This window comes from Phascolarctos cinereus, unplaced genomic scaffold, assembly GCF_003287225.1.
Source record: "Phascolarctos cinereus isolate Bilbo 61053 unplaced genomic scaffold, phaCin_HiC Scaffold_2;HRSCAF=192, whole genome shotgun sequence".
Classification (NCBI taxonomy): Eukaryota; Metazoa; Chordata; class Mammalia; order Diprotodontia; family Phascolarctidae; genus Phascolarctos; species Phascolarctos cinereus.
In genome coordinates this window covers 208,843,820-208,868,498 of record NW_027555625.1, presented here as the reverse complement: position 1 = coordinate 208,868,498, position 24,679 = coordinate 208,843,820, and the positions used below count along the sequence as shown (strand labels likewise).

General features: G+C 36.3%; 1 protein-coding gene across 3 annotated transcripts in view; it reads left to right on the top strand.

The window, feature by feature from the left end:
- The window catches only part of CRIM1 (cysteine rich transmembrane BMP regulator 1), a 249,518-nt gene that overhangs the window by 50,522 nt on the left and 174,317 nt on the right, over nt 1-24,679 (top strand). For all 3 annotated transcript variants that reach the window (XM_020992653.2, XM_020992654.2, XM_020992652.2), the window contains exon 2: nt 3,029-3,202. In XM_020992653.2, the coding sequence (XP_020848312.1) occupies nt 3,029-3,202 (174 nt within the window). The remainder of the gene's footprint in view (nt 1-3,028; nt 3,203-24,679) is intronic.

Sequence of the window (24,679 nt, the reverse complement as noted above, 5' to 3'; positions counted from 1 at the left end):
AATTGAAATTATCTGTTTACTCTTTTATCATCTTCTCTATCCCTTGATTAATAAAGCCTGTAGTAGCTGTAATTGTCAAGGATACACACTGCCATGTTTTCTTTCTAGATGCCAGCAGATGATATGTGATAAGAGTGTTGGTCATGGACTGAGGAAAGTCTGTCCAGCTTCATGCACTTACTATCTGTGTAACTTTGAGCAAATCTTTTAATCATTCTCAGCCATAATTTCCTCATCTGGAAACTGGGGATAATAATAGCTCCTATCTCACAAAGTTGTTGTACGGATCAAATAGGATATCATACATAAAACACTTTGCAAACCTTAAAATGATATATAAAGCTATCATTATCAGCAGCAGCAGCATCATTAATCTATTATATTTAAGTTTAATATCCATTTGGAACTAAGCTTTTTGTGTAAGGTACATTATGTAAGATGTTGGTCTAAACCTATTTTTTTGCCAGATTGCTTCATTTTTTGCCTTTTTAAAAAAATTGTGTCCAATGTGTATTTGGTAAGGCAGTGGTAAAGGAAAAGCCAGTTTTAAAAACAGGCCTTCACTTCATACATGGTATGAAAAATTTGTCCTTTCTTAAGTTCCACAGTCATCTTGTCAGAAAATAGTAATTCCTGTCTTCATTTTCAGTTGATTTATTGAAGAGGAATTAAAAACTAGATTATTTTATAAAATCATGTATTTTAAACTGAATGATTCAGTATAAACTTGTTAATATATTTAGGAAACTTAATGAATAGATTGAAAGATCACTATATATTTATAGTTGCATATTGCCTATATATTTTATTTGTTTCCCCCAGTTTAAAAAAAAGTACTTTTTAAAAAAATTATCTCATCAAGGCATTATGATATAGTGAGATTGGATTTTAAATCAGGAAATAGGAATTAAAATCCCAGTGCTGTTTACTGATGGAGCAAATTATTTAATCTCCTTAAGTTTCCATTTCCTTATCTGCACAATGGGAATAATAATGCTTATTCTACCTAATCTCCACATGGTTCTTATGAGGATCAAAGGAGACAATATTTGTAAAGTGATATTTCAAAAAACTATTTTTTAATATTTTGAGTTCCAAATTCTTTTTCTCTAGCCCCTCCCCATCCATTGAGAAGGCAAGCAATATGAAATCAATTATACATGTGAAGTCATGCAAAATGTATTTCTGCATTAGCTATGCTGACAAAAAAACCCCAAGAAAAATAAAGTAAATTTAAGAAGCATGCTTCACTCTGCACTCAGACTTCATCTCTGGTCTTTTCATCAGGAAAGTTGTCCTCTATTTCATTAAATGTCCGGTTTTCCCCCAAAGGGCTATACTCAGTTTTGCCGGCAGGTCATTCTTGGTTGTATTCTTGGCTCCATTGCTTTTCAGAATATCATATTCAAAGCCTTCTACTCCTTTAACATTGTAGCTGCTAAATCTTGGGTGATCCTGACTGTTGCTCTATGATATTAGAATAGTTTCTTTCTGGCTGCTTGCAGTATTTCCTCCTTTACATGGGAACTCAGGAATTTGGCTATAATCTTCTTGGGAGTTTTCATTTTGGGATCTATTTCAAGAGGTGATTGGCAGATTCTTTCAGTTTTACTCTCTGGTTCTAAGATATTGGAGCAGTTTTCCTTGATAATTTCTTGAAATATGATGTCTAGGGCTCTTTTTTTTTTTGCTCATGGCTTTCAGGTAGTCCAATAATTCTTAAATTTTTCTCTTCCCTATCTTTTTTCCAGGTCAGTTGTTTTTCCAATGAGATTTTTTTTTCATGCTGTTGTCTTTGTTTTATTGTTTCTTGATGTATCGTGTAATCAGCTTTCACTTGTCCAGTAGGAATTTTTGAGGAATTATTTTCTTCAGTGAACTTTTGTACCTTTTTCTATTTGCCCAATTCTAATTTTTAAGGAGTTATTTCCATCAGTGAAGCTTTGTACTTTTATCATTTGTCCAATTAGGTTTTTTAAGGTTTTATTTCTTTTGGTATTTTTTTGTGTCTCTTTTACCAAGGTGTCAATTATCTTTTCATAATTTTCTTGTTAACTCTCATTTCTTTTCCTAATTTTTCCTCTACTACTCTTATTTTATTTTGAAAAGCATTTTTTTTGTTCTTCAAGCAGTTCTTATTTGGTTTGTGTCCAATTTGCACTTTTTCTTTGAAGTTTTGCTTGTAGCTGTTTTCACTTTGTTGTCTTCTGGGTTTGTGTCATGATCTTCCCTGTCACTGTAGTAGGTTTTTATGGTCAGGTTCTTTTTTGTTTTTTAATTGTTTCCTCATTTTTCCAGCCTATTACATGACTTTGTACTTTATGTTAAAGTTAGATCTCAAGATTCAGACTTTTTTATTCTGCTATTTTTAGAGTTAGCTCTAGGAGTTTGGAAGCTTTTGATGCTTCTAAGGAGGTGTGATCCAGGGAGAGGTGTGGTCCTGCTGTGGTCCTTCGCCAGGGATGGCCCCTTATTGCTTGCAGCTGAGAGTGCTACTGCTCCTCAAGGCCTCTGTTCCCTTGTGACTGAAAGGGTTCCTCTCTGCCTGCCTTTGGGTTGAGGGCTTCTGAAGCTGCTGCTGCTCTATTATTACCACCTCCAAGTCTCACAGCCAGTGTTGCGGACATATGTACTCTAGGCTAGCCCCCACCCTAATGTCACAGACCTCGCCTTTTGACTTCTAAGTTGTCTTGGACTGGAAAAATGTCTCACTCTGACCTTTTGTTGTCTCTGACACTCAAGATTTTTATTTGAGACATTTTAAATAAGTATTTTAAATTATGGTTAGAGATGCTACTTTCCACCATCTTGGCTCTGCCCTGGAAGTCCATGTAAAGTGATTTTTTCTTTTTTAAGGCCTCTGACAGAGTCAACTGTTCTCACTGTGGTCATTATTCAGCTAAACTGCTTTTTATAATTGAAAAGTAAAATTAAAATGTTTGATGCTAACAGTGCAGTGTATTTCAATCTTAAATAGATATGAAGGAAATTACAAGCAAACACCATCTGGCTGTTAATTGTTTTACAGATGAAAACTGGGACGATGACCAGCTGCTTGGTTTTGAGCCATGCAATGAAAACCTTATCATGGGCTGCAACATTATCAATGGGAAATGTGAATGTGACACCATTCGAACCTGCAGTAATCCTTTTGAGTTTCCCAGGCAGGATATGTGCCTTTCAGCCTTAAAGAGGATTGAAGGTAAGTACTTCTTTTAGCCAACCATCCACTTATAAAACTTTGCGTTGTGTACTTTTTTGGGTGTTAGTATTTGACCTTGAAAAATCAAGCATGTAAGTGCTTTCAGACATTAATGGCTCTTATAACTACAGATAAGGAACATAATTATGAGCAAGTTCTTGTATGTTCATGGGTATGTCTATGTATGTGGATATGGGCATAATGTGATTTCAATAGTATGACATTAACTCTCTAGATTTCATGAAAAAGTGCCGCTGCTAGATTAACCTTGTACAACAAATTGATTTCACAACTGGCTGTCTAGAGATCAGCACTTGGTGCTGACAAAAACATTTTGTTTTCTTTTGCAAAGATATCAGTGAGGGTTTGATTACTTGGAGAGAAAAGCTGGAAGTTAGAAAATCAGTATAAGGTGAGAAGGAAAATAAGGCCAAGAATTCTTGCATCCTTCGTTCATGGCTTTTAGACAATTAATAGGTGAGTTGGCAGTCTTTTTTGATTCGTGACCACGCAATAACTTGAATTACCTAACTGAAGGATGAAGCATGGTGAACTATCTCTCACAAAGGAATTGTAGGAAAGGAAAGAGTGACACTGCTTAGGGACCACAGTCAGGAGAATAAGGCCAGAAGAACTGGGTCCTGGCCTTTGCTCTGCCACTAGCTAGCTTCATGAACTTGGCCAAATCAGCCCTTTCTGCTCCTAAGTTTCCTTGAATGCAAATTGAGGGATTGGAATGAAATGACCTTTGGAGTTCTTTCTAGTTCTAAAGATGGATTGCTTTCAAGATGAAAAAGGGTGACTCTTGAGGCCTCAAAACACCTTGGCTTTCCAGGTCATTGGCTTCCTCAGTTTCTTAGATTTTAAGCTCCTTGCAATCAGGGCCTGTCTTTTGTCTCTCTTTGTAACCCCAGCAATTAGCATGGTGCCTGATGCATGGTGGGTACTTAACAAATGCTAGTGCACTGTGTGTTGTCTTCCCTCCTTAGATCCTAAGCTCCTTGAGGCAGGAACATTTTTGTATCCCCAGTGCTTAGCACAGTGCCTGGTACATAACTGGTGCTTAATAAATGTTTATTGATTGACTGACTGACCTACCTCTTTAGTCTTCCTCAGCCACCCACAGAGATGGTTATACCTTCGAGCCCACCATTCACCTATAATTCTTTTAATTCCATGATCCTGAGCTCTGAAGTTGTTCTTAGTTCAGAAATACCTCAGTTCAAATCTGTCCTTAGATACTTCCTAGTCCTGTGACTCTGGGTAAGTCACTTAACTGGGTACGTCTGCCTTAGTTTCCTCAACTGTAAAATGGGGATAATAATGTCACCTACCCCCCCAGGATTGTTATGAGATTCAAATGGGATAAAATTTGTAAAGCACTTTGCATAGTGCCTGGCACATAATAGGTGCTAAATAAATGCTTGTTCCTGCGCTTCTTCTTCTGTCTGATCATAATCTCGTGTTGTCCATGTCTTCTTCTACTTTGCTTTTCCTAAACCTGTTATTGGTCTTCACTTTTACTTCATATTTTCTACATTGCTACCTTATATTACTTTTATTCTTCTTATATCTGTTAGTCTTGTCTTCCTACCCATTCCACAAATTCTGTATTCTTAGTAAGCATGGTGCTTATTTAGCAAACAGTAGGCACTTAATAAATGTTTGATTGACTGATCTTCTGTGTATCAAGGATTCTGGATTTTAGTGTGTCTGGTCCCTCTTATTCTTTTAGTCTAGTTACGCCTGTCCTGGCCTCATTTTATTCAACTTTCTACACCCTCTTGTTAGTCAAAATAACAGAACTTTTTAGTTGAAAGGACTTTATGCACTATGATCCATAGCTGAAAAATAATCCCCACTAGAATATACCAGACATCCTCCCTCTGCTTCAAGGCCTCCAGTTAGTGAGAACTCACCATTCTACTTACAGATAGATATTTGGACTACCTCTGTGATTTCACTGGAATGGGAATTGCTAATGAGGAAGTCTCTACCAGGGAGCAGTCAACACCTTCTCTGCAGCTCATAAGAGGTTAAGTGACTTGCCTTGGATCACTCACAGCCAGGATATGTCGAAGGAGGAACTGGAACTCAGGCCTTCCTAGTTTTGAGGCCAGCTTTCTCTTCACTTTTCAACATTGCCTCCACTCCACGTAGGGGAACCAGTCTAAATATTACTGTCTCCTATCATTGAATCACTTACCTGCTGTCCTTCTGTTCATGCCTTGACAAATTAAAACTCATTTATCCACCCCCAGTATCCCTCTGGGTCGCCTAGGTTCTTCTCATACAAACATGAATCTTCCCTCTCCCTACTCCCTCCTCCAGATTTCCAGTCACTTTGCCAAGTTTTATTGATGTGATATCAACAACTTTTCTTGGAGGCATCTGCTTTTTTTTTCCCTTCTAATTACACAGCCACTAGTTTAGTTTGGTCCTTACCATCTTAACTGTTGAAACTTTCTTTTTAATTGTTCACCCCTCTTCTCCTCTTTCCCCTTACCAGTTCATTTGGCAAAATAATCTTCCTAAAGCAGAAGTCTGACTTTCATCCATTACCCCACTCAAGAAGCTTCGGTACCTCCATTTTGTCTTTTAACCACTAACACCACTGTCACTTAACTTTGCGGTATTCCAGCCCTTAACACGGTGCCTGGCACATAGTAGGTGCTTAATAAATGTTTATTGAATGAATGAGTAAATTTCATGATATTCTTCCTTATGCATATTACATTCCATCCAAATAGAATTTCCAGCTGTTGGCCAGATTTTGAATGTCTAAAATTCACTTCCTTTTTACTTCTACCTCTTAGAATCATTATCTTCTTTCAGGTCCCATCTCAGATGTCACCTCCGATAGGAAACCTTCTGTATTTCCTCAGTTGTCAGTGTTCTGTGCCTCCTTATTATGTTTTGTTTACTTATGTGCACACATTAACCCCCTTGAGGAGAATATAAGCTGCTTGAGGACAGGATCTTTCCCCTTTGTATATCTAGCACCAAATGTAGCATTTTGAATATAGTAGGCCTTTAATGAACGTTTATTGATTAAAATTTTTATGTATGCTTCTAGGTCTAGAAAGTCAGAGCAGATCAATAGATAGAGTGTGTATGAATCATGTGGAAAGAAAAAAGGGATCAAGAAATTTCCTGTAGGCCACATAACTAAGGGTAAGAGATGAGTATCTCTTTCTGTGTACTAATAGAATTGAATATAATTTTAGAATTGAAAGAGACCTTAGAGATCATTTAGTCCTTTCTCCTTATGTGCACACAAGGAACATGAGGCCCCAAAGAGGATCAGAAACGCAGAGATTTAGAGCTGGAAGAAACCTTAGAGGTCACTGAATACAGCTCTCTCATTTGACAGATTAGGAAACAGTGAAGTAACATGTCCATGGTTGCAAAGCTGATTAGTGACAGCCTGAGGGTTTGTAGTCTTGTCCTCCGAATCCTAGTGGAGTGCTCTTTCCACTGTGCCCTGACTTCAGGAAAGAGTAACCATAATCTGTCATTTGTAAAGACCTGTTACAGGCAAACTGAGCACGTTGCTTACTAAAAGAAGTGTGGATATATGGTCCCAGCCATTTAAGGGTTTTCAGAATGGTTAGAGAGACAAGTCTGATATATGTGAAGAAATTTTTTTAAAATAGGACTATTTATATGCCTAATAATATGATACAGACTATGAATGGGATCAGAATTGAAAGGGAGAGATTAATATGTAGTATAATAGTTGAGGAAGGCTTTATGAAGGGGATGAGAATTAAATTTGGGTGAATTAAATTTGGTACATTTCAGGCATAAGAATAGCATAAGCAAAAGCATAGAGGAGGAAAACTAGTGTGAGTTATGTGGTAAACATGATTCACATAGAAAGTGATAAGAACTTGGACTGTGGTAGAGAGAGTAAAAATGAAAATTATGAAATGAATCATAATAGTAATACTAATGATAGCTAACATTTATATAGCGCTTACTGTGTGCCAGGCACTTTGCTAAGCTCTTTACAATTATTATCTCATTTGCTCCTCCAAACAACCATGGGAATTAGGTACTATTATTATCTGATTTTACAGATGATGAAACTGAGGCAGAGGTTAAATAACTTGCTCAGGGTCACAAAGCTAGTAAATGTCTGAGTCCAGATTTGAATTCAGGTCTTCTTAACTCTGAGCCACCTGAGAATTCCTGACAGTTATAACATGAAGAAGAGGAAATCATCCCAAGATTTCTAGTTTAAAAGAGTGGAAGAATTGTAAAACCATTGAAAGAAAATGGGAAGTTAGACTAGCAAAGCAGATCATATATACCATTGCTTTGTTTTGTTTTGTTTTATTTTGTTTTCCTCATTGGGTATGAGTATCAACTCCGTTGAGCGTTCTCATTGATTGTGTATTTGGAAATAAAGAATTACTTGATGTTTTGTAAGTTGGAGGCAATTGAAGTAGAAGTGGTCCTCAGACAATAAAGAACCATTAACTGAGTGCCCAGGGATTCCAAGTAATGAAAGGAGAGGTATAGGCAAAATCAATAGTTGGTAGAGGACAATGAAGTATTTAAGGGCTTATAAACTTTTTTTTAAATGAACTGGGAATAGGTCAGCCAATAGGGAATGTCTGGAAAAAAAACTTAACAGACCAACAATTTACAATCATGTAAATCGTAAGGTTTCAGTTGGAAGTTCACCCTATCTTCATTTCACCTGCTGCTTTATTGGTATTTTGCTTTAACGGTTATTTGTTTCTAATAAAAAATATTTTTTATTTTGAAAAGCCATTTACTAATACTGAAATCTGTTCATGTTATCTATCCTGATGATTAATTTCCAGGTAACAGAACTGACCAATGTCACTGTAGGGCTTCTAGCTATTATTTTTTGAGATTCAGGGTCTCACTTTTATATTTTTTTGCAGAAGGGAAATAGATCGACCCTGACTATTACTTAATTACGTGCTGAGGTCCTTTGTTCCCTAAATTTTAGAAAAATTGACCACAAAATCAGTTTGCTAAAGCTTTAATAGAATAAAATACTGTGTGATAGTCCACAGTATCTTCACAAAGAATGAAATCTTGCAGTAATTTATCATTATCTTTTAAGAAAAAATTTTTTTTATTACCTCTGTGTTTTTCTTTAACCACCTTGACTTTGTCAAGGTTGTTGTTCTGTTCCATACAATATTCCCGTCAGTATGCAAAGAAAATGTAGTCCAGATCCCTTGGGTCTTGAGCAGATGTACAGCTAGTGGGATGTGATTTCAAACTTAAAGGGACATAGCAAAAAGTTATTCTGCCAAGGGATGGGAAGTGTGACAGTGCTGATTAAAATTGTCACCAGTGACCTCTGCAATAAAACAGAGAACATATTCACTGAGCGTGCAAAGAACACCAGACTTGGGGCAGTGGGTAAGGGGGTCAGGTCAGGACTTTGGAAAAAAAATCATAATTCAAAATGGCCTCAGAAAATTAGAGAAGTGGTCAGAAATAAATAATGTGACATTCAGTAAAGGCTAAGAAGGAGAAATAAACTACAAGTACAATGGAAACGTCAACTATTTCAATCATTCTGTAAGTACCCATTGAGTACCTACTATAAGTGCTTTGGGAAGTAGTTTACATTCTTGTTGTAGAAATGACATGCCTGTACACGGCTTTTATAGCAGCATTTAATTAAGTGATCATCTAGTCCAATGCTCTCATTTTCTAGATGAGGAAACATAGAATTGGAGAAATTGAGTGATTTGCTCAAGGTTGCATAGATAGTACTTACCAGTGCTGGAATTTGATTTCAAGTCTGCTTTTCAAATCAGAGAATACTTTATTCGCCCAAAATTTGTGCAGTTAAGTCAGATAGCCCTAAGGAACTGAATAACAATGCTGATAAGGGCCATTTTTTATTTTGGCTTCATCCCTGGTTTTACTGGAAAGGCTTCTAGCTTATAAACCTCATTACAGCTAATGCTTGCTAATGATTTTAGATAAATACTACTTATCATTTTGAGGATCATTTATTTCTATGCCTTCTAGTGTTTTTAATAGGAATAAATATGTTTTATTAAAAAAACTTTTTGCATCTATTGAGATAATATGTATTTTGTTAGTTTTGTTATTGATATGGTCGATTAGACTTATAGTTTTATTCATATTGAACTAGCCCTGCATTCCTGGTATAAAAATCACCTGTTCCTAATGTATGGTCTTTGTGATAAACTGTTATAATCTCTTTGCTAGTGTTTTATTTAAAAATTTTGCATTGTATTCATTAGGGAAGTTTGTCTATAGTTTTCTTTTTGTGTTTTTGCTCTTCCAGGTTTATATATCAAAACTATTATTTGGTCATAAAAGGATAGGACTCCTTCTTTACCTATTTTTTCAGATTGTATGAAGTATTGGAATTAACTGTTCCTTAAATGTTTGGTAGTATTCACTTGTAAATCCATCTGGTTCTGGGGGATTTTTTTCTTAGAGAGGTCATGTACAACTTTTTCAAGTTCTTTTTCTAAGAGAGGATTATTTAAGTAGTCAATTCCCTTTTCTGTTAATCTGGGCAATTTATATGTTTTTGTAAATATTTATCTTTTTCACTTAGATTGTCAGATTTGTTGGCATATAATTGGACATAATCATCCCAATAATTGGTTTAACTTCATCTTCATTAGTGTGCATTCACCCTTTTTCATTTTTGATACTGGTAATTGGATTTTTATCTTTCTTTTTAAAAATAAAATTAACCAATTTTTAATTGTTTTTTTTTCATAAAACCAGATCCTACTTTTGTTTGTTAATCCAATTTTTTTTTAAACTTTCAATTTTATTACCCTCTCCTTTGATTTTTAGGGTTTCTATTTTGGTGCTTAATTGGGGATATTTAATTTGTTTCTTTTCCTAGTGTTTTTTTTATATTTGTACACCCAATTCATTGATCTGTTCTTTCTCTTTTCTATTGGTATAAGCATTTAAAGATATAAATTTTCCCCTAAGTACCACTTTGGCTACATCCCATAAATTTTGGTATGTTTTTCATTGTTGTCATTATCTTTAATGAAATAATTGGTTGTTTCTATGATTTGTTCTTTGACCCACTCATTCTTTAGGATTAGATTATTTAGTTTCCAATTTATTTTTAATCTATATTTTCACAGCCCTTTATTGAACATAATTTTAATTGCATTATGGTCTGAAAAGGTTGCACTTAACATTTCTGCTTTTCTGCATTTGTTTGTGAATTTTTATGCCCTAATATTTGGTCAGTTTTTGTGAAGGTGCCATGTACAGCTGAGAAAAAGTCATATTCCTTTCTGTTCCCATTCGGTTTTCTCCAGAGAGCTATCATATCTAATTTTTCTAAGATTCTCTCATCTCTTTAACTTCTTTCCTATTTATTTTATGGATACGTGTATCTAGTTCAGAGAGAGGAAAGTTGAGGTCTCCCATTAGTATAGTTTTACTGTCAGTTTCCTCGAATGATTCATTTAACTTTTTCTTTAAGAATTTAGATACTCTGCCATTTGGCACATATATACTTATTATTTATATTACTTCATTGTTTATGGTGCCTTTGAGCAAAATGTAGTTTCCCTGCTTATTCCTTAAGTCTATTTTTGCTTTTGCTTTGTCTGAGGTCATGATTGCTACCCCCTGCCATTTTTTACTTCAGCTGAAGCATAATAGATTCTGATCCATTCCATTATTTTAACTCTCTCAGTGTTGATCTTTCTGTTGCAAGTTTGGTTTTTTTGCAAACACCATATTACTGGGTTCTGGTTTCTAATCCATTCTACTATCTGCTTCTGTTTTATGGGTGAATTCATCTCATTCACATTTACAGTTATGATGACTATGTGCATTTCCCTCTGTCCAGTTATCTTCTGTTTCTCTCTCTCCCTCTCTCTCTCTCTGTCTCTCTCTCTCTGTCTCTCTCTCTCTCTGTCTCTCTCTCTCTCTCTCTCTCTCTGTCTCTCTGTCTCTGTCTCTCTCTCTCTCTCTCTCTCTCTCTCTCTCTCTCTCTCTCTCTCTCTCTCTCTCTCTTCCTCTCCTCATCTCTTACTTCTTTCCCCATTACTTCTCTTTTGGCCAAGATAGATATCTATACCCAACTGAGTGTGTGTGTGTGTGTGTGTGTGTGTGTTTCCCCTCTTTGAACCCATCTAGATATGTGAAGTTCAAGTGTTAGCTGACCCTTCCCCAGCATTTTCCCCTCCACTGTAAAAACTCTTCCTTGCATACCTCTTTTATGTGAAATAATTTTACCCATTCTTCTTCTTTCCCCTTTCTGCCAGGATATCCTTCTTCCTCACCCCTTCTTTTTTTTTTGGGGGGGGAGATCATCCCAATATAACTGACTCACATTTATGTCCTCTGCTTATATAGACCCCTTCTAACTACCTAATACTAATAAAATTCTTAGGAGTTATATGTATCATCTTCCTATACAGGAATGTTTAAAAGTTTAACCTTCCCTTATGATTTCTCTTTCATGTTTGCCTTTTTATGCTTCTCTTGAGTCTTGTGTTTGAATGTCACATTTTCTATTTAGCTCTGATCTTTTCATCAGGAATGCTTGAAAGTCCTCTGTTTCAGTAAATACAGATTTTTTCCCCTGACGGATTATACTTAGTTTTCCTGGGTGGGTTTTTATTGGTTGTCATCCTAGCTCATTTGCCTTCTGGAATATTATGTTCCAAGCTTTCCACTCCTTTTACATGATAGCTGCTAAATTTTATGTGATCCTCACTATGGTATCTGAATGCTTTCATAGGCTGCTTGCAGTATTTTCTCCTTGACTTGGGAGCTCTGGAATTTATTTATAATCCTGAGAATTTTCATTTTGGGATCTCCTTCAGGTGGTGATCAGTGGATCTTATCCATTTCTATTTTACCCTCTGGATCTAAGATATTGAGGCAGTTTTTTTTTTTATAATTTCTTGAAGTATGATGTCTAGGCTTTTTTTTTTACATATGGCTTTCAGGTAGTCCAATAACTCTTAAGTTATCTCTCCTCAATCTACTTTCTAGGTCAGTTGTTTTTCCAATAAGATATTTCACATTCTCTTCATTTTTTCCGATTCTTTTGGCTTTGTTTTATTGTTTCTTGAAGTCTCATGGAGTCATTCGTTTCCACTTGCCCAATCTGAATTTTTGAGAAATAATTCTCTTCAGTGGGCTTTTATACCTCTTTGTCCATTTCACCAATTCTGCTTTTTAAGGAGTGTGTTTTTTTTGTTGTTTGTTTTGCTTTTTTGATGAGGCATTTGGGGTTAAGTGACTTGCCAGGTCACACAGCTAGTTTAAGTGTCAAGTGTCTGAAGCTGAATTTGAACTCAGGTCCTCATGACTCCAAGGCCAGAGCTCTATCCACTGTGCCACCTAGCTGGCCAGGGAGTTCTTTTTTTTAATGGGCTTTTGTACCTCTTTTTATATTTGGCCAACTCTGCTTTTTAAGGAATTATTTTCTCCAGCAAATTTTTGTGCCTCTTTTGCCATTTGACCAATTCTTGTTTTTAAGGTGTTATTTTCTTCAGTATTTTTTTTTTTGGTGCCTCTTTTACCAAGCTATTAATTCTCTTTTCATATTTTCTTGAATCACTCTCCTTTCTTTTCCCAATTTTGGAACAGAGAATATTTCAGTGGTAGCCAGAACCTCCTAGTAGGCCTGAGTTTCCACCTTTGCTCCTACACATGCCCCTCAATGGAAATTTATGCAGAAATACTGTATATTGTTTCCATGATTATGCTTGTGCATTATGCGTATGTGGCAATATTGGTTGTGAACAATGTAGGCAAATACATTCTGTCCTCACTACTGAAAGTTGTAAAATACTGTCTGGAATTGGCATCAGTCCACCCTGTAACCCTTGTGTTGGAGTATCTACTTCCCCATGTATAGGTGAGGAAGATCATGCTTTAAAGAAACAGTTTTATTACTTATACATTCTAGCACCTCCTAAATGGCTTTGACAAGCAAAGCATGTATTATAAACTACCTTGCTTTAAACTACTAGTAGAAGCTGTGGTTTAATTATATAGCTTTTTACTTTTTTCACCAAATAAACATTCAAAGAAATTAAACCCTGCCAGAGCATTACGTATTAACTATATATGAAACTTGAGTGTTTAATGACTAGAAGAAAGCCTTGAGACTTTGGACATTGTTGATATAATGTGATTTATACACACACACACATACACATACACATATACAATATACCTATAATATATAAATTATACATACATATATATGCACATACATTTTTGTATACCTAAATACATAACATATACATATGTATATATACCACTTTGGTTATGTTATTCCTCTTGACATCTGTAGTGATTTTTTTCCTATAAATATACTGCTGTGTAGTTTAGGTAAACTAACATTCTGTCCTTTGATTTCTCCATTTGGAAAAAGTAATTAATCTAATAAAAATACTACAACATGCTCACTACATTGACATGTGGCACCCCAAATATAATTTCTCCCTCTCTTTCTCTTTCCATATACATATGTGTGTATGTATGTATACACACACACACACACACATCTACTACTATATATGGGATATGCATATGTATATGTTTGATATACATATTTATCAAATCATTTTCCTCAAAATATAACTAGAACACATAAATACATATAAAAATTCTAATGGAATCCCATATAGCTTTTAAAGAGGGTGTTTGTAATTTTTTCTCCTTTTCTACCACCAGTGTTATAAAGAGATTCCATACCAGTTATTTTATTTTGAGTGATATTGTGATTCCTAATTAATGTTTGGGGAAGTATTTTGCAATCTTTGGAAGTCTCTTAGGTCCCCTAAGTTACTGTTATCATATAGTTTGTGATGCAGGATATACTTAACTGAAAAATTGCAGTCCACTATATTATTACGCATGTGTAGCAAGTCAGCGGCTTTACTGATATAAGAAAGCATAGTTTTAAAGTTTCAGAACTTTCATATATGTAATTTCATAAAGGTAGTAATTTGTCTCATTAAAATTGATCATATCTGTTGGAGATTATTGCATAAAGCAGTATTATAGATGTTAATGAGCTCATTATGCTTTAGCTCTGTTTAGTAGGGAAGCAGAAAGGGATAGTGAATAGAGAACTGACCTCAAAACCAGCTAGACCTGCCCCTAACACTCACTAGCTGTGTGACTGCACAATTTACTTAATTTCTCAGAGCTCTAGAAATTAAAAAAAAAATCCAGTAGAGCTCTGAGACAACATATTATTGCAAAGAAGGATCTGAGCTTCACTGACAGAGGTAGTTTCCTTAGCCAGGAGGATTTTACTGAAATAATAGCCCCAGTCCCATGGGAATGAAATAACCATCTTAACCCAGCTCTGTTACCTGGGGGTAATGGATAAAAGTTGATAAGGAGAGAGTAGAACCCTCATTCCCCTCTTCTGCCTCATTCAGCACAATCTGGTGACTGCCTCTTCTTGTCCGTAAGAGTCGCAGACCATATCTAACTATACTAAAGTCCTTTCTCATTACATGGCAGTCTTAGCCTCAATTCAGGAATTAATGGAGGGATAGTTGGGGTTTAGGTTTAGGTTTTTATATGGAGTAGATAAGTCAGTTGTGCATTAGCATCTACTTTGCTGTCCCCCTTTGTTACTGGAGATAATCAACAATTGACTGGATTTCATTGTTTTATTTTCTTTTTAGGCACCTGTAAATAAGTGATTTTAAACTTGAAGATACGATATTTTATTTTATGTTATGGGTAAAATTCTGTACATGAATTTATTTGCTTTTACGTGTTTTAGCTTTGTGGCTCAGGTTACCCGTTGGACCAGTTTGTAGGCTTGTTGGGTAAACAGTTCAAGTGTAATCTTTTGGGGAGGTTGTGTCCTTAAAGGATTTTTAAAAAATCACTGTTGTTTTGATGTCCCTTAAACTGGTACAGGAAGAAAAATGGCTCCTGAAAAGAGGAAGCCAGTTTCAAATATCTGGGAAATAAAAACAGGAAATACAGAGAACTTGGCATAAGCTCAGCTGGGGAGGAGCAGTTGGTTTAGCAGTTATCGCTGCCGATTATTACTAAAATGATAGCGTGACCTTGAAGTTGTTCTGATTTTCCTTGGTTCTTAGAAGTTGCCATTATTTTCACTGGTTGCTGAGAAAAGATTTTCCATAAAAATAACTTTTCCTTTCCTCTTGAATAGATTTGAAATATTTTTAGTTACTGAAAAATTGATCAGACATCTATTCATTAAGCATTTGCTATGCAAAAGGCACGGTGCTGGGCTTCTGCAGTGGGTCAGAGAGAAAAGGGATACGGTTTTCACCCTCAGAGAGCTTACATTCTGCTTGTGAGAAACAACATGTACACAGATAAGTAAAGACAAAGTAAATACAGAGTAATCTGGGAGTGTTGGGGAAACGGCACTCCCCCTAATCCTACCCCAAACCACATTAGACTGTGTGCTTCTAGAGAAGAGAGACTGTCTTTTACTTTTTTACTTTTTTATTTTTTGGTATACTCTTTAAGTTTTACTGTGATACCCCAACTAGCATTTTTATTTCACAATTAGAAATTAAAGAATTTAAATGTAAGGTATAGTGCCTTGTTAAAGGAATTTGGGTATCAGCAAACAGGTGGTGTGTGTGTGTGGGAGGAGGAGATATCAAGGAGAGCTCTGAAATTACTATTTAGTGGTGCTTCAGCCTCAGGCTGCCCCCTGCCCTCCTGATCACCTGATTCTCAAAGTTGGTGGGGTTTCTTAGGCCCTCTGAAATAATCCATACCTCAATGAGAATACCTTCTACCACATGCCCAAAACACAAGTACTTCTTAGCCTTTGCCTGAGGAATAGGATCTCCAGTAGGGAGGAAGCCACGACCTCCCCAGGCAGCCTATTCCACTTTGGATCAGCTCTGATTATCAGGAAGTTTTTTCCTGATATCAGCCTACATCTGTTTCTTTGAGGGTTTCTTCTCTGTAGGACTAAGCCGAGTAAATCTATTCTTCTTCCACATGAGAGCCTTTAACAATTACTTGAAAAATAACTCTTGTGCCATACCTGTATCTCTTTTCTCCAGATTAAATATCCCTAGGGGATTAAGAAGCATTTCCATTAAAGAAGAATTTATTGAGCACCTACTGTGTGCAGAGGCAGTATGGAAAAGTGGATAATGAGCTGACTTGGAAGGGAGAAAGACCTGAGGGTCAGTGTCCACCTCTCACACATATAGGCTAAGTGTCTCTGGGCAAGACCCAACCTTTTGGTACTTTAGGCAGCCCACTAAGACTCCAAGTTAAAGAGCAGGGGCTGATCTGGATTGGTAGAGGGAGTCTCCTTACCTGGGAGTTCACCATATCAATGAAATCATAGATTTAGTTTCCATCCCTGTTCCTGTGGTACCAGGGAGGCACTGTCCTAGGAGTTTGGGCCAAAAGAATCCAGGCTATGCCCTCAAGGAATTTAGGACAAATAGGTATATTTCAAATACAGGGATAGGGATGTGATCCATGACTTTAATGGTAGAAGGAGATCTGGGGGAAGACTTCTGTCTACCAAGCAAGTGAGGATCTTTTCTGATTAAAGTCTTTTAGCGAATTGCTTAGAACAGTGCAGTCAAGCTCAGATAGAACCAGGGGCCACTAAATTGTACATGTACACATACACCTGTAGGTGCATATTGACTTAGAAAACCACTTTTAACATTTTCTGTTTTATTGCATTTGTATTTGTTTTGTTAAAAATTTCCCAAATACATTTTAATCTGAATCTGCTGCACTCAGAAGTGTTATGGACCTCATATGGCCTATAAGGCACGTGTTTGACACCTCTGGCCTAGAATATTGAAAGGTTAATTGACCTGCCCAAGAATCACACAGCCTGTGTGTGTGGGTGTGTGTTAGAGGCTGGATGTGAACTCAGTCAGGCCTTCCTGGTTCCAAGACCAACTTTTTCTCCATTATGGAATACCTTCTCTATACAAAACATTTATGGAGTAAAAATAAAATAATTTTGGTAGAGGGTAAAAATATTAATACTTAGGGGCTGAAGTCTCTTCCAACTCTGAAACTGACTTTTTGGGGCAATCAGGAAAGGCCTGTTCTGAATGGTGTACCCTGAGCTGTGCTTTGAAGGACACTGAGGATTTTGAAGGCAAAGAAGGAGAGTAGTCCAAGCAAAGGGACCAGCTTGTGCAAAAGCACAGAGGAGATACATTCAATAAACATTATTAAGTGGCTACTATGTGTCAGGCGCTGTACTAAGCAGTGGGGATAAAAATAAGAAAAAGATACAGTCCCTGCCCTTGAAGAACTTAAAATCTCCTGGGGCAAGACAGTGCATAAAAGGAAGCTGAAAGGCAAGATGGAGGTGAGGAGGGTGCCCTGGGACATGGGGTTCCATGGAGTCAAGCTAGGCAGAACTACGGATGGAAAAGATTGTGAGCCCTCTGTAAAGGAAGGCTTTTGGAAGTGTTTACTGTTTTTCCCTCCAGCCCTCCAGTCTGAGGAAACATAGAACAATCTGGAAAGATAAGTTGGGGTCAAATTGTATAGGGCTTTAAATGCCAGACAGGGAAGTGTGAACTTTTGCTAAACATGATAGGCAGCCACCAGTCTTGAGCAAGGAGTGAGAAAGCTAGCATTTAATATAGTGTTTTTAAGTTTTGTTAAGTGCTTTGTACACATGATTTCATGTTATCTTCTTAACAACTCCAGAAAGTAGGTACTATAATTATCCTTATTTTTGTAGAAGAGAAAACTGAGCTTTAAGTGACTTGCCTAGGGTCATACAGCTAGTAAGTTTCTGAGGCTGGATTTGAACTCAGGTCTTCCTGACTCCAGGACCACTTATCAATTTGGCATCTGTGGAAAATGGGTTAGAGAGGAAGGAGATTGGAGGCAGGGATAACAATTAAGAGACTGTGTCAGTAGTATATGCACATAGTCTGAACTATGGTAATATTTGTGTGAGAGAATACAGATATTGAAGGTAGAATTGGTAAGGCTTGCCAATTGATTAGGCACAGGGAATGAACCTCTTAAGGGATGATCTGGGCAGTAAGCCTGGAATTGACCTGATTGCTGCAGGAAGCATATTCCTGCTAGCTACTGTGGGCTTTGAGACCTATGCATCTTGTCAATCATTTCTTCCAGGACCCGAAGCCCAACTTGCTTTACTCCAGTTCTTCTCCTTTCATCCTTAATTATCACTCTGATATCTTTTCCTTTCTTCTCTATCCAAGCATGGATTAAGATCATTCTACTACGTGCTCTAAACTTAACCCAATCCATACTAAGCACTGATCCCACAGTTGCAAGGCTTCCAGATGCATGTTTTGTATATTCTCAGATATTTTACAATGTCTTAGTTAATATTTACTCCATGACTGATATCCTGAGCCACAAATCAGTGCTATTGTTTTGGCGTTATTACCCTGTCCTTCTTCCTCAAACTACAATGCATTTTTTTTGGTCATTATTCTGTATGTACTTGTATATATACATTTTGTCTCCCAGATAGAATATAAGCTAATAACAGCAAAGATTCTCACTTTTTTTTTTATCTTTGTGCAATATTCACAGGGCCTAGTATAGTGCCTGGTACATAGTAGGTGCTCAATAAATACTGGTTGATTTCACTTAATATTATTAGTGACAAAGAAGTGTGACATTATAAAAATCCTTCTTTAATAGAGGTGCTATTATATTTGGAGGTTACAAAATTGCATTCCTCTTGAAATGAATAATTTCTCACTAATTCATACTGACCCCCCCCGAGTAAATTGGCAAAAATTGCTATGTTTCAGAATTGAAATATTTCCTCATGATGTCTCTGTAGCCATCATTCTTTTAACCATGGCATGTTCTGTTTGACTAGAGTGAATAAATATCCATTTAGTGTTGATTCATCTAAAGCTGGGGATTTGGCTTGAACCATATAAGGCATTTTCATAAAGGGTTACATCCTGCTTTTGAATAGCTATCTGTATTAATTTGAAGCTTTTTGCATCAGTAGGAAATTACATTTCTAAGTGGTGCCTTTAGAATTGGAAGAGAGAACAGAATTTAAGAATCCTTTCATCAACACAAGATGAATTGATTTTTTATTTTTTTGGAAGAACCTGGAATTTTCCTCTAAGTCAAGGATGTACTGTTTTGTTTTTTCTAGCTGACGACTTCCTAGTTTTCTTGCACTTCGTTTTTCTTTTATCAGTTACTAGGAGTTTTTTGTTGTTGTTGTTTTGTTTTTTTAATTTCCCGAAAAGCAAGTAAAGTGCTTGCTCCTTATCAGTTCCCACTCTTTTCCTGTTCCAGTAACAAAAGAACAATACTGGAATTTGATAATGTTGAAAAATTCATCTTTCTTATAGGTAAAATGCTCACATATATGTCTGTAGATAAGACCAGAGCCTCTTACAAATAGAAGGAAGTAATGTCTTTGTCTCAGTAAAATATGGATAATGTCATATTTAATTTTTTATTTTGTTTCTTTCTATATTCTTCTTTCCTTCTTCCCCCTCTAACTTTGAAGGCTATTTTTCTCTTCGTTACTTCATTTCATGAAATGTTTTTTGGGCATCTGCAATGCACTGTACTAAGTTCTCTGGCAGCAGGGTTGCCAGTTGGCAGGTATTTGACTGACTTGGCTGGTGTTTTATCGCAGAAGCTGGTTACTTCTTACTGATATGTGGTGTTATAGTTGCTTTTTTTGGTTTTGATTTTGGTAACCCTGTATGTGGGATTGAGAGATAAGAAAAACTACTGTTTAGCATTCCTGAACCTCTGAGAGTTTAGAAAGAACGGTGATTAAAGTCACACAGAATTATTTTAGCATATTTTTACAATAGATTCTCTCACTTTTTTATATTCATATTGTCTAGAATTATTGTTTTTGCTGGTTTTTGTTAAACAATAAGAAATAAGCACTCTGTTGCATGGATTTTTTGGTAAAACTTGGAGATATTTACAGCTCAAAAGGTGTGTTTTTTGCAACTGTAGGCATGGAGGCCCACTAGTGAGATCTGAAATCATGGCAGTGGATTTTTTAATCTTTAAAACCAAATAGAGGAAAGATGTTGCTCTGTTTTGGCTGTGGCCTGAAAGGAAATTGGTCTTTCTTTTTCCTGTAGGAATGAAATGAACTCTAAAAATACAAATTTTATCTGACCTAACTATAAGTGACTTCAAGAGTGCCTTCAAACACCTCATAAATAATATTTAAAGCAACTTTTGCTCCAGTGTGGGGGAAAAAAACCCAAAGGTATAAGCCTCTTAAGTTTACATGTTTATCAGTGCCCTTTGAAATTCTGATTAACCTTGCTAATTACAGTGGACCCTTTGAGCATTTAGCCAAGTCATTAAGTTTCATTAATATTATGCTAGCCCAAGGCTTTGTGGGTTTTTTTTCCAAGTAAAATCATGTTTTGTAGTTACATCCTCATAGAACTGATTTATCAAAACAAAAATAATCTATGATTAGGAAAAATTATTTATGGTACCTCTTCAGCTGCCTTATCAAACTTGTAGAGACCTGAGGTACTTGATGGTGACCGTTAGCTACAAAACTGACTAGAGAGAATTTGACTGTTGTAATTGCATTCCTTTTGGAGCAATATTCTTCCAACCCCCATTTTAATAGTAAAATATCTATGGAAGGGAGGAAATTATACAAGGTAATTTGAGGAGAGGAGTAACCAAACCTTTTATTTAATATGTGTAGTGAACAGGTGAGGAAGTGCCTTCCACCAAGGATTACCTGGGCACTGAGAAGTTAAGAGAGTTGCTAGGATCATACAACCAGTTTGTCAGAGGCTGAACTTAAATTCTAGCTAAGTCTTTCTCATTCCAAGGCCTGTTTTCAGTCCATTATTCTATATGGGATGAGTTGAGTATGACACTGAGGCTGTGAATCTGGGTGCCTAAAAGTTTGCTGATGCCTTGGACAGTGAGAGAGGTTCAGAAGAGGGATGGGTTTTGGTGAAAGATAATGAGTTCTGCAACCACCATTGGGGTCTACAGATACAAGTTCAAATCCTGACTTCTCTTACTTAGTTTTCATGAAACTTTGGGCAAATTATTTTACTTCTATGGGATTTAGTTTCCACATATGTAGAATGAGGAGGTTGAACTAGATGATCTCCAGGATTCCTAATTCAAGACCTCATTATTTCTTGCCTCAAGTTTTGCTGTAGTCTAAGAACCTGCCTCATTTTGATTTTTACGTGGTCCTCAGAATACTGTCTAGAAACATTTTTAGACATAGGCTATCAATTGCCTATTAATATTTTCAATTAAACCTGTAAGTATTGAAGGGAGTTAACTCTTCAGAGTATGGATACCCTTGTATTAACACAGATATATTTTCCCTGTTTCATTATTAGGCTCCTGTTACCCAGAACTTGGGACTGAACCATGGTATTTTGGAAATGTTAATGCTTTTTTTTTTCTGATGTATTTGCAGTCTGCCTGATAGTTTCATTTTTATTTTGCATGTGCATGTTGTATCAAGGGAAATAGTTTCATACTTTTTAACCCTCCTCTATAAAATTATTTTGGGTATCTTGTATTAAGACATGGTTGCTGATATTGGAGTGTGGATCCTGGATTAATGTAAGCCATACTGGCGCTCTTTGAAAATACTAGGGTGTGTATAGTAGGATTGGCCTATAGGTCAGATTATATTTTAATGAGATTCTTTTCATACTGAAATAAGTAAGTTTTTTTTAAATATAAAACAACCCTTTTTGTATTGAATTCTGCTATTATGATAGTGTTGGAGCAAGGTGCCATACTCTTTTAGGGCAGGAACTATTTGACTTTCATTTTTATATCCCCAACACCCAGCACAGTGCTTAGCACATCATTCCTCTTCTTGACCCTGTGTGGGGTTTTCTTGGCAAAGATACTGTTATGGTTTGCCATTTCCTTCTCCGGTGTATTAGAGAAACAGAGGTTAAACGACTTGCCTAGGGTCATATAGCTAGTGTATCCTAGACCGTATTTGAACTCAGGTCTTCCTGACTCCAGGCCCAGTGCTTTATCTACTGAGCCACTTAGGTGCTTAATAAATACTTAATAATTGATTAATCAGTCAATCATATCCCAGTTGGCTGTGAACTTCCATAGCAAAATTTTAAGTGGTAGTCCACAAACTCTTCTTTGGTTGTTATGTCTGCATATATTGGAGTCTTAGAATAATTTTGCCATTGGGATCCAGATCAATTGTATCTAGATTTTTTGATATTTCAGAAGCTAACCCACTTCATTTCAAACTAGAGTCACTCTAATAGTAGGAAGAATAGTTCTAACTATATATAAATATATTATTACATATAGGATTTTTATGTGTTCATGTGTATGTAAAAGTGCAGGTGGATAGATGGGTATACAGTATTATGTGTATGTGTATATATACGTACATACCAGGTAGGTATTATGAAGAAATTTGTTGTAGTGAAAATAACGCTGGACTAGGAGTATAAAAACCCAGCTTAGCCCCAGCTCTACCACCTTTTAGCTGTATGACTAATTACTCATTTAATCTCTAAGTTTTAGTTTCTCCTTTTATAAAGTGGGTATAAGAAAATGCCCTTCCTCTCTTATTTCCTAGGGTTATTATTGTAAGAATCAAATGCAATAATAGACATTGCTATAGAGTAAAGCATTTACAGATGTAAGGTAATCAGAATATACATACCTCAGGGGCTACAGGAAACAATGCAGTTGTTTTATATCAATCAGTAAACATTTATTAATAACCTCTATGTGCCAGGCACTGTGCTAAGTTCTGGGTTCACAAAAAGAAGCAAAAGACAGCCCCTACCATCAAGGAGTTCCAACTTACCCTCATGGTGTACATGTGTGTGTATTTGTGTGTAGAGAGATTATTTCTAATACTCAAATATTAAAATGATATTGAGAAAATCTTTCTCTCCATAATATGTATGTGTGTGTGCATATATATGTGTATGTACATAACACACACACACACACACATAAAAAACATGCACATATCATACAGGGTAAGATTGAAATCACTTAATTATATTATTTCCTATCATGAGTGTGTATGTATTATAATAACCATATTAACAATAAAGTGTCAATATAAGTCACATTTATATGGCAGTTTAGGGTTTATAAATTTAAATATGATGTTGCTGATTATGGTTTTACTTCCTTTGCTTAGGAATGTTTCTGAAAAGCATCTCTGCCATAATAAATTCAATTGCTATTCCTCAGGATATTTTGTCATTTTCTCTTTTGTACTTTATGTTAATCCTTTGACTTATTCTTTATCACTACAATTACTTTGCTCTTTTTAATTCCAGCCCCTCTCTTGACCCCTCTCTTGACCAGGAATCATTATATCTCCACGTTCTAGTGGACCTGAACATTCCAAGTCAGTAAAGAAAAACTGGAGAATAAATGTAAAAACCCTTCTTTTTGCTAATATTCTGAGTATTTGCTACTCTGATTTATGATTAGAGGGCATGTTCATTAGTAATCATGATAACTTGCAACTCAGCTATGTAAAACACCAAATTAAATCATGTGCAGAGTGGTTTAGTTCACTTTAGTTATTCTCATCACTGGGAGATAAATGGTTCCCAGTTTCTCAGAATCTAGGCTGCTAAAATAGGTGTTGCTTCCTTGTTCTGTATCTCTGCTTCTTGATGTGAATTCACTCAAATGATAATTTACTAACTTTATGGCTTTGGGTTCCCTGAACCTCTGTTTCCTAACGAAATTGGGGATTGTACTAGAGATCCCTTCCACATCTAGAACTACGGTCCTTTTATCAAGTCATATAGCACTTGACTATAGAGATCTTTTTCAAACAGATAGCCTTCTAAAAGTTTTATATTTCTATAGCACCACATCTGGGGTTGGCTTTCTCAACTTTGCACCTAAAGGTTGGGGACCCCAGAGGGTAGCTCACTATTATTCTTCTCAGGGTTTTAGGGGTATCCTCAAAAGGTTTCAGTTTCTAGTACTGTTGCTCACCAACCACCACAGGTATGCTTACTATTGATTAGCCAGTAAGACTTAGCTTTTAGCAGAAAGTATTTACTTAGATGGTTTCATAAGGACAATTGATACGAAACATTCCCCTCAATCCAGGATATGTATCCTCCTTCCCCACTTCTTCTACAGGGTGCTCTGGAGGAGAATAGACTCAAACTTAAAGTATGATTGTGGTAGGGCCCATGACTATAGAACACTTTTGGCCAAAGGGTAAACTTCCAACTCCTGGTTACTGCAAGTCCTTTTCTACCTTTATTGAGTCTTCATGAAGTTTGCTGCAGGGCAAGATGCTCGTCATAGAAAAGTTATTCCAATGGACTGCCTCCTTAACTGGCTTGGCATATCAGCTTGGTGGACAGGTCAATTTGATACCACCCTGTAATCTGTCCAGACCATGAAATGTTGACAAGGTCACTGCCTGGGGCATGTCCATCTCAAGGTCACTGCTTGGTCACCTCTTTACTCCTGTGA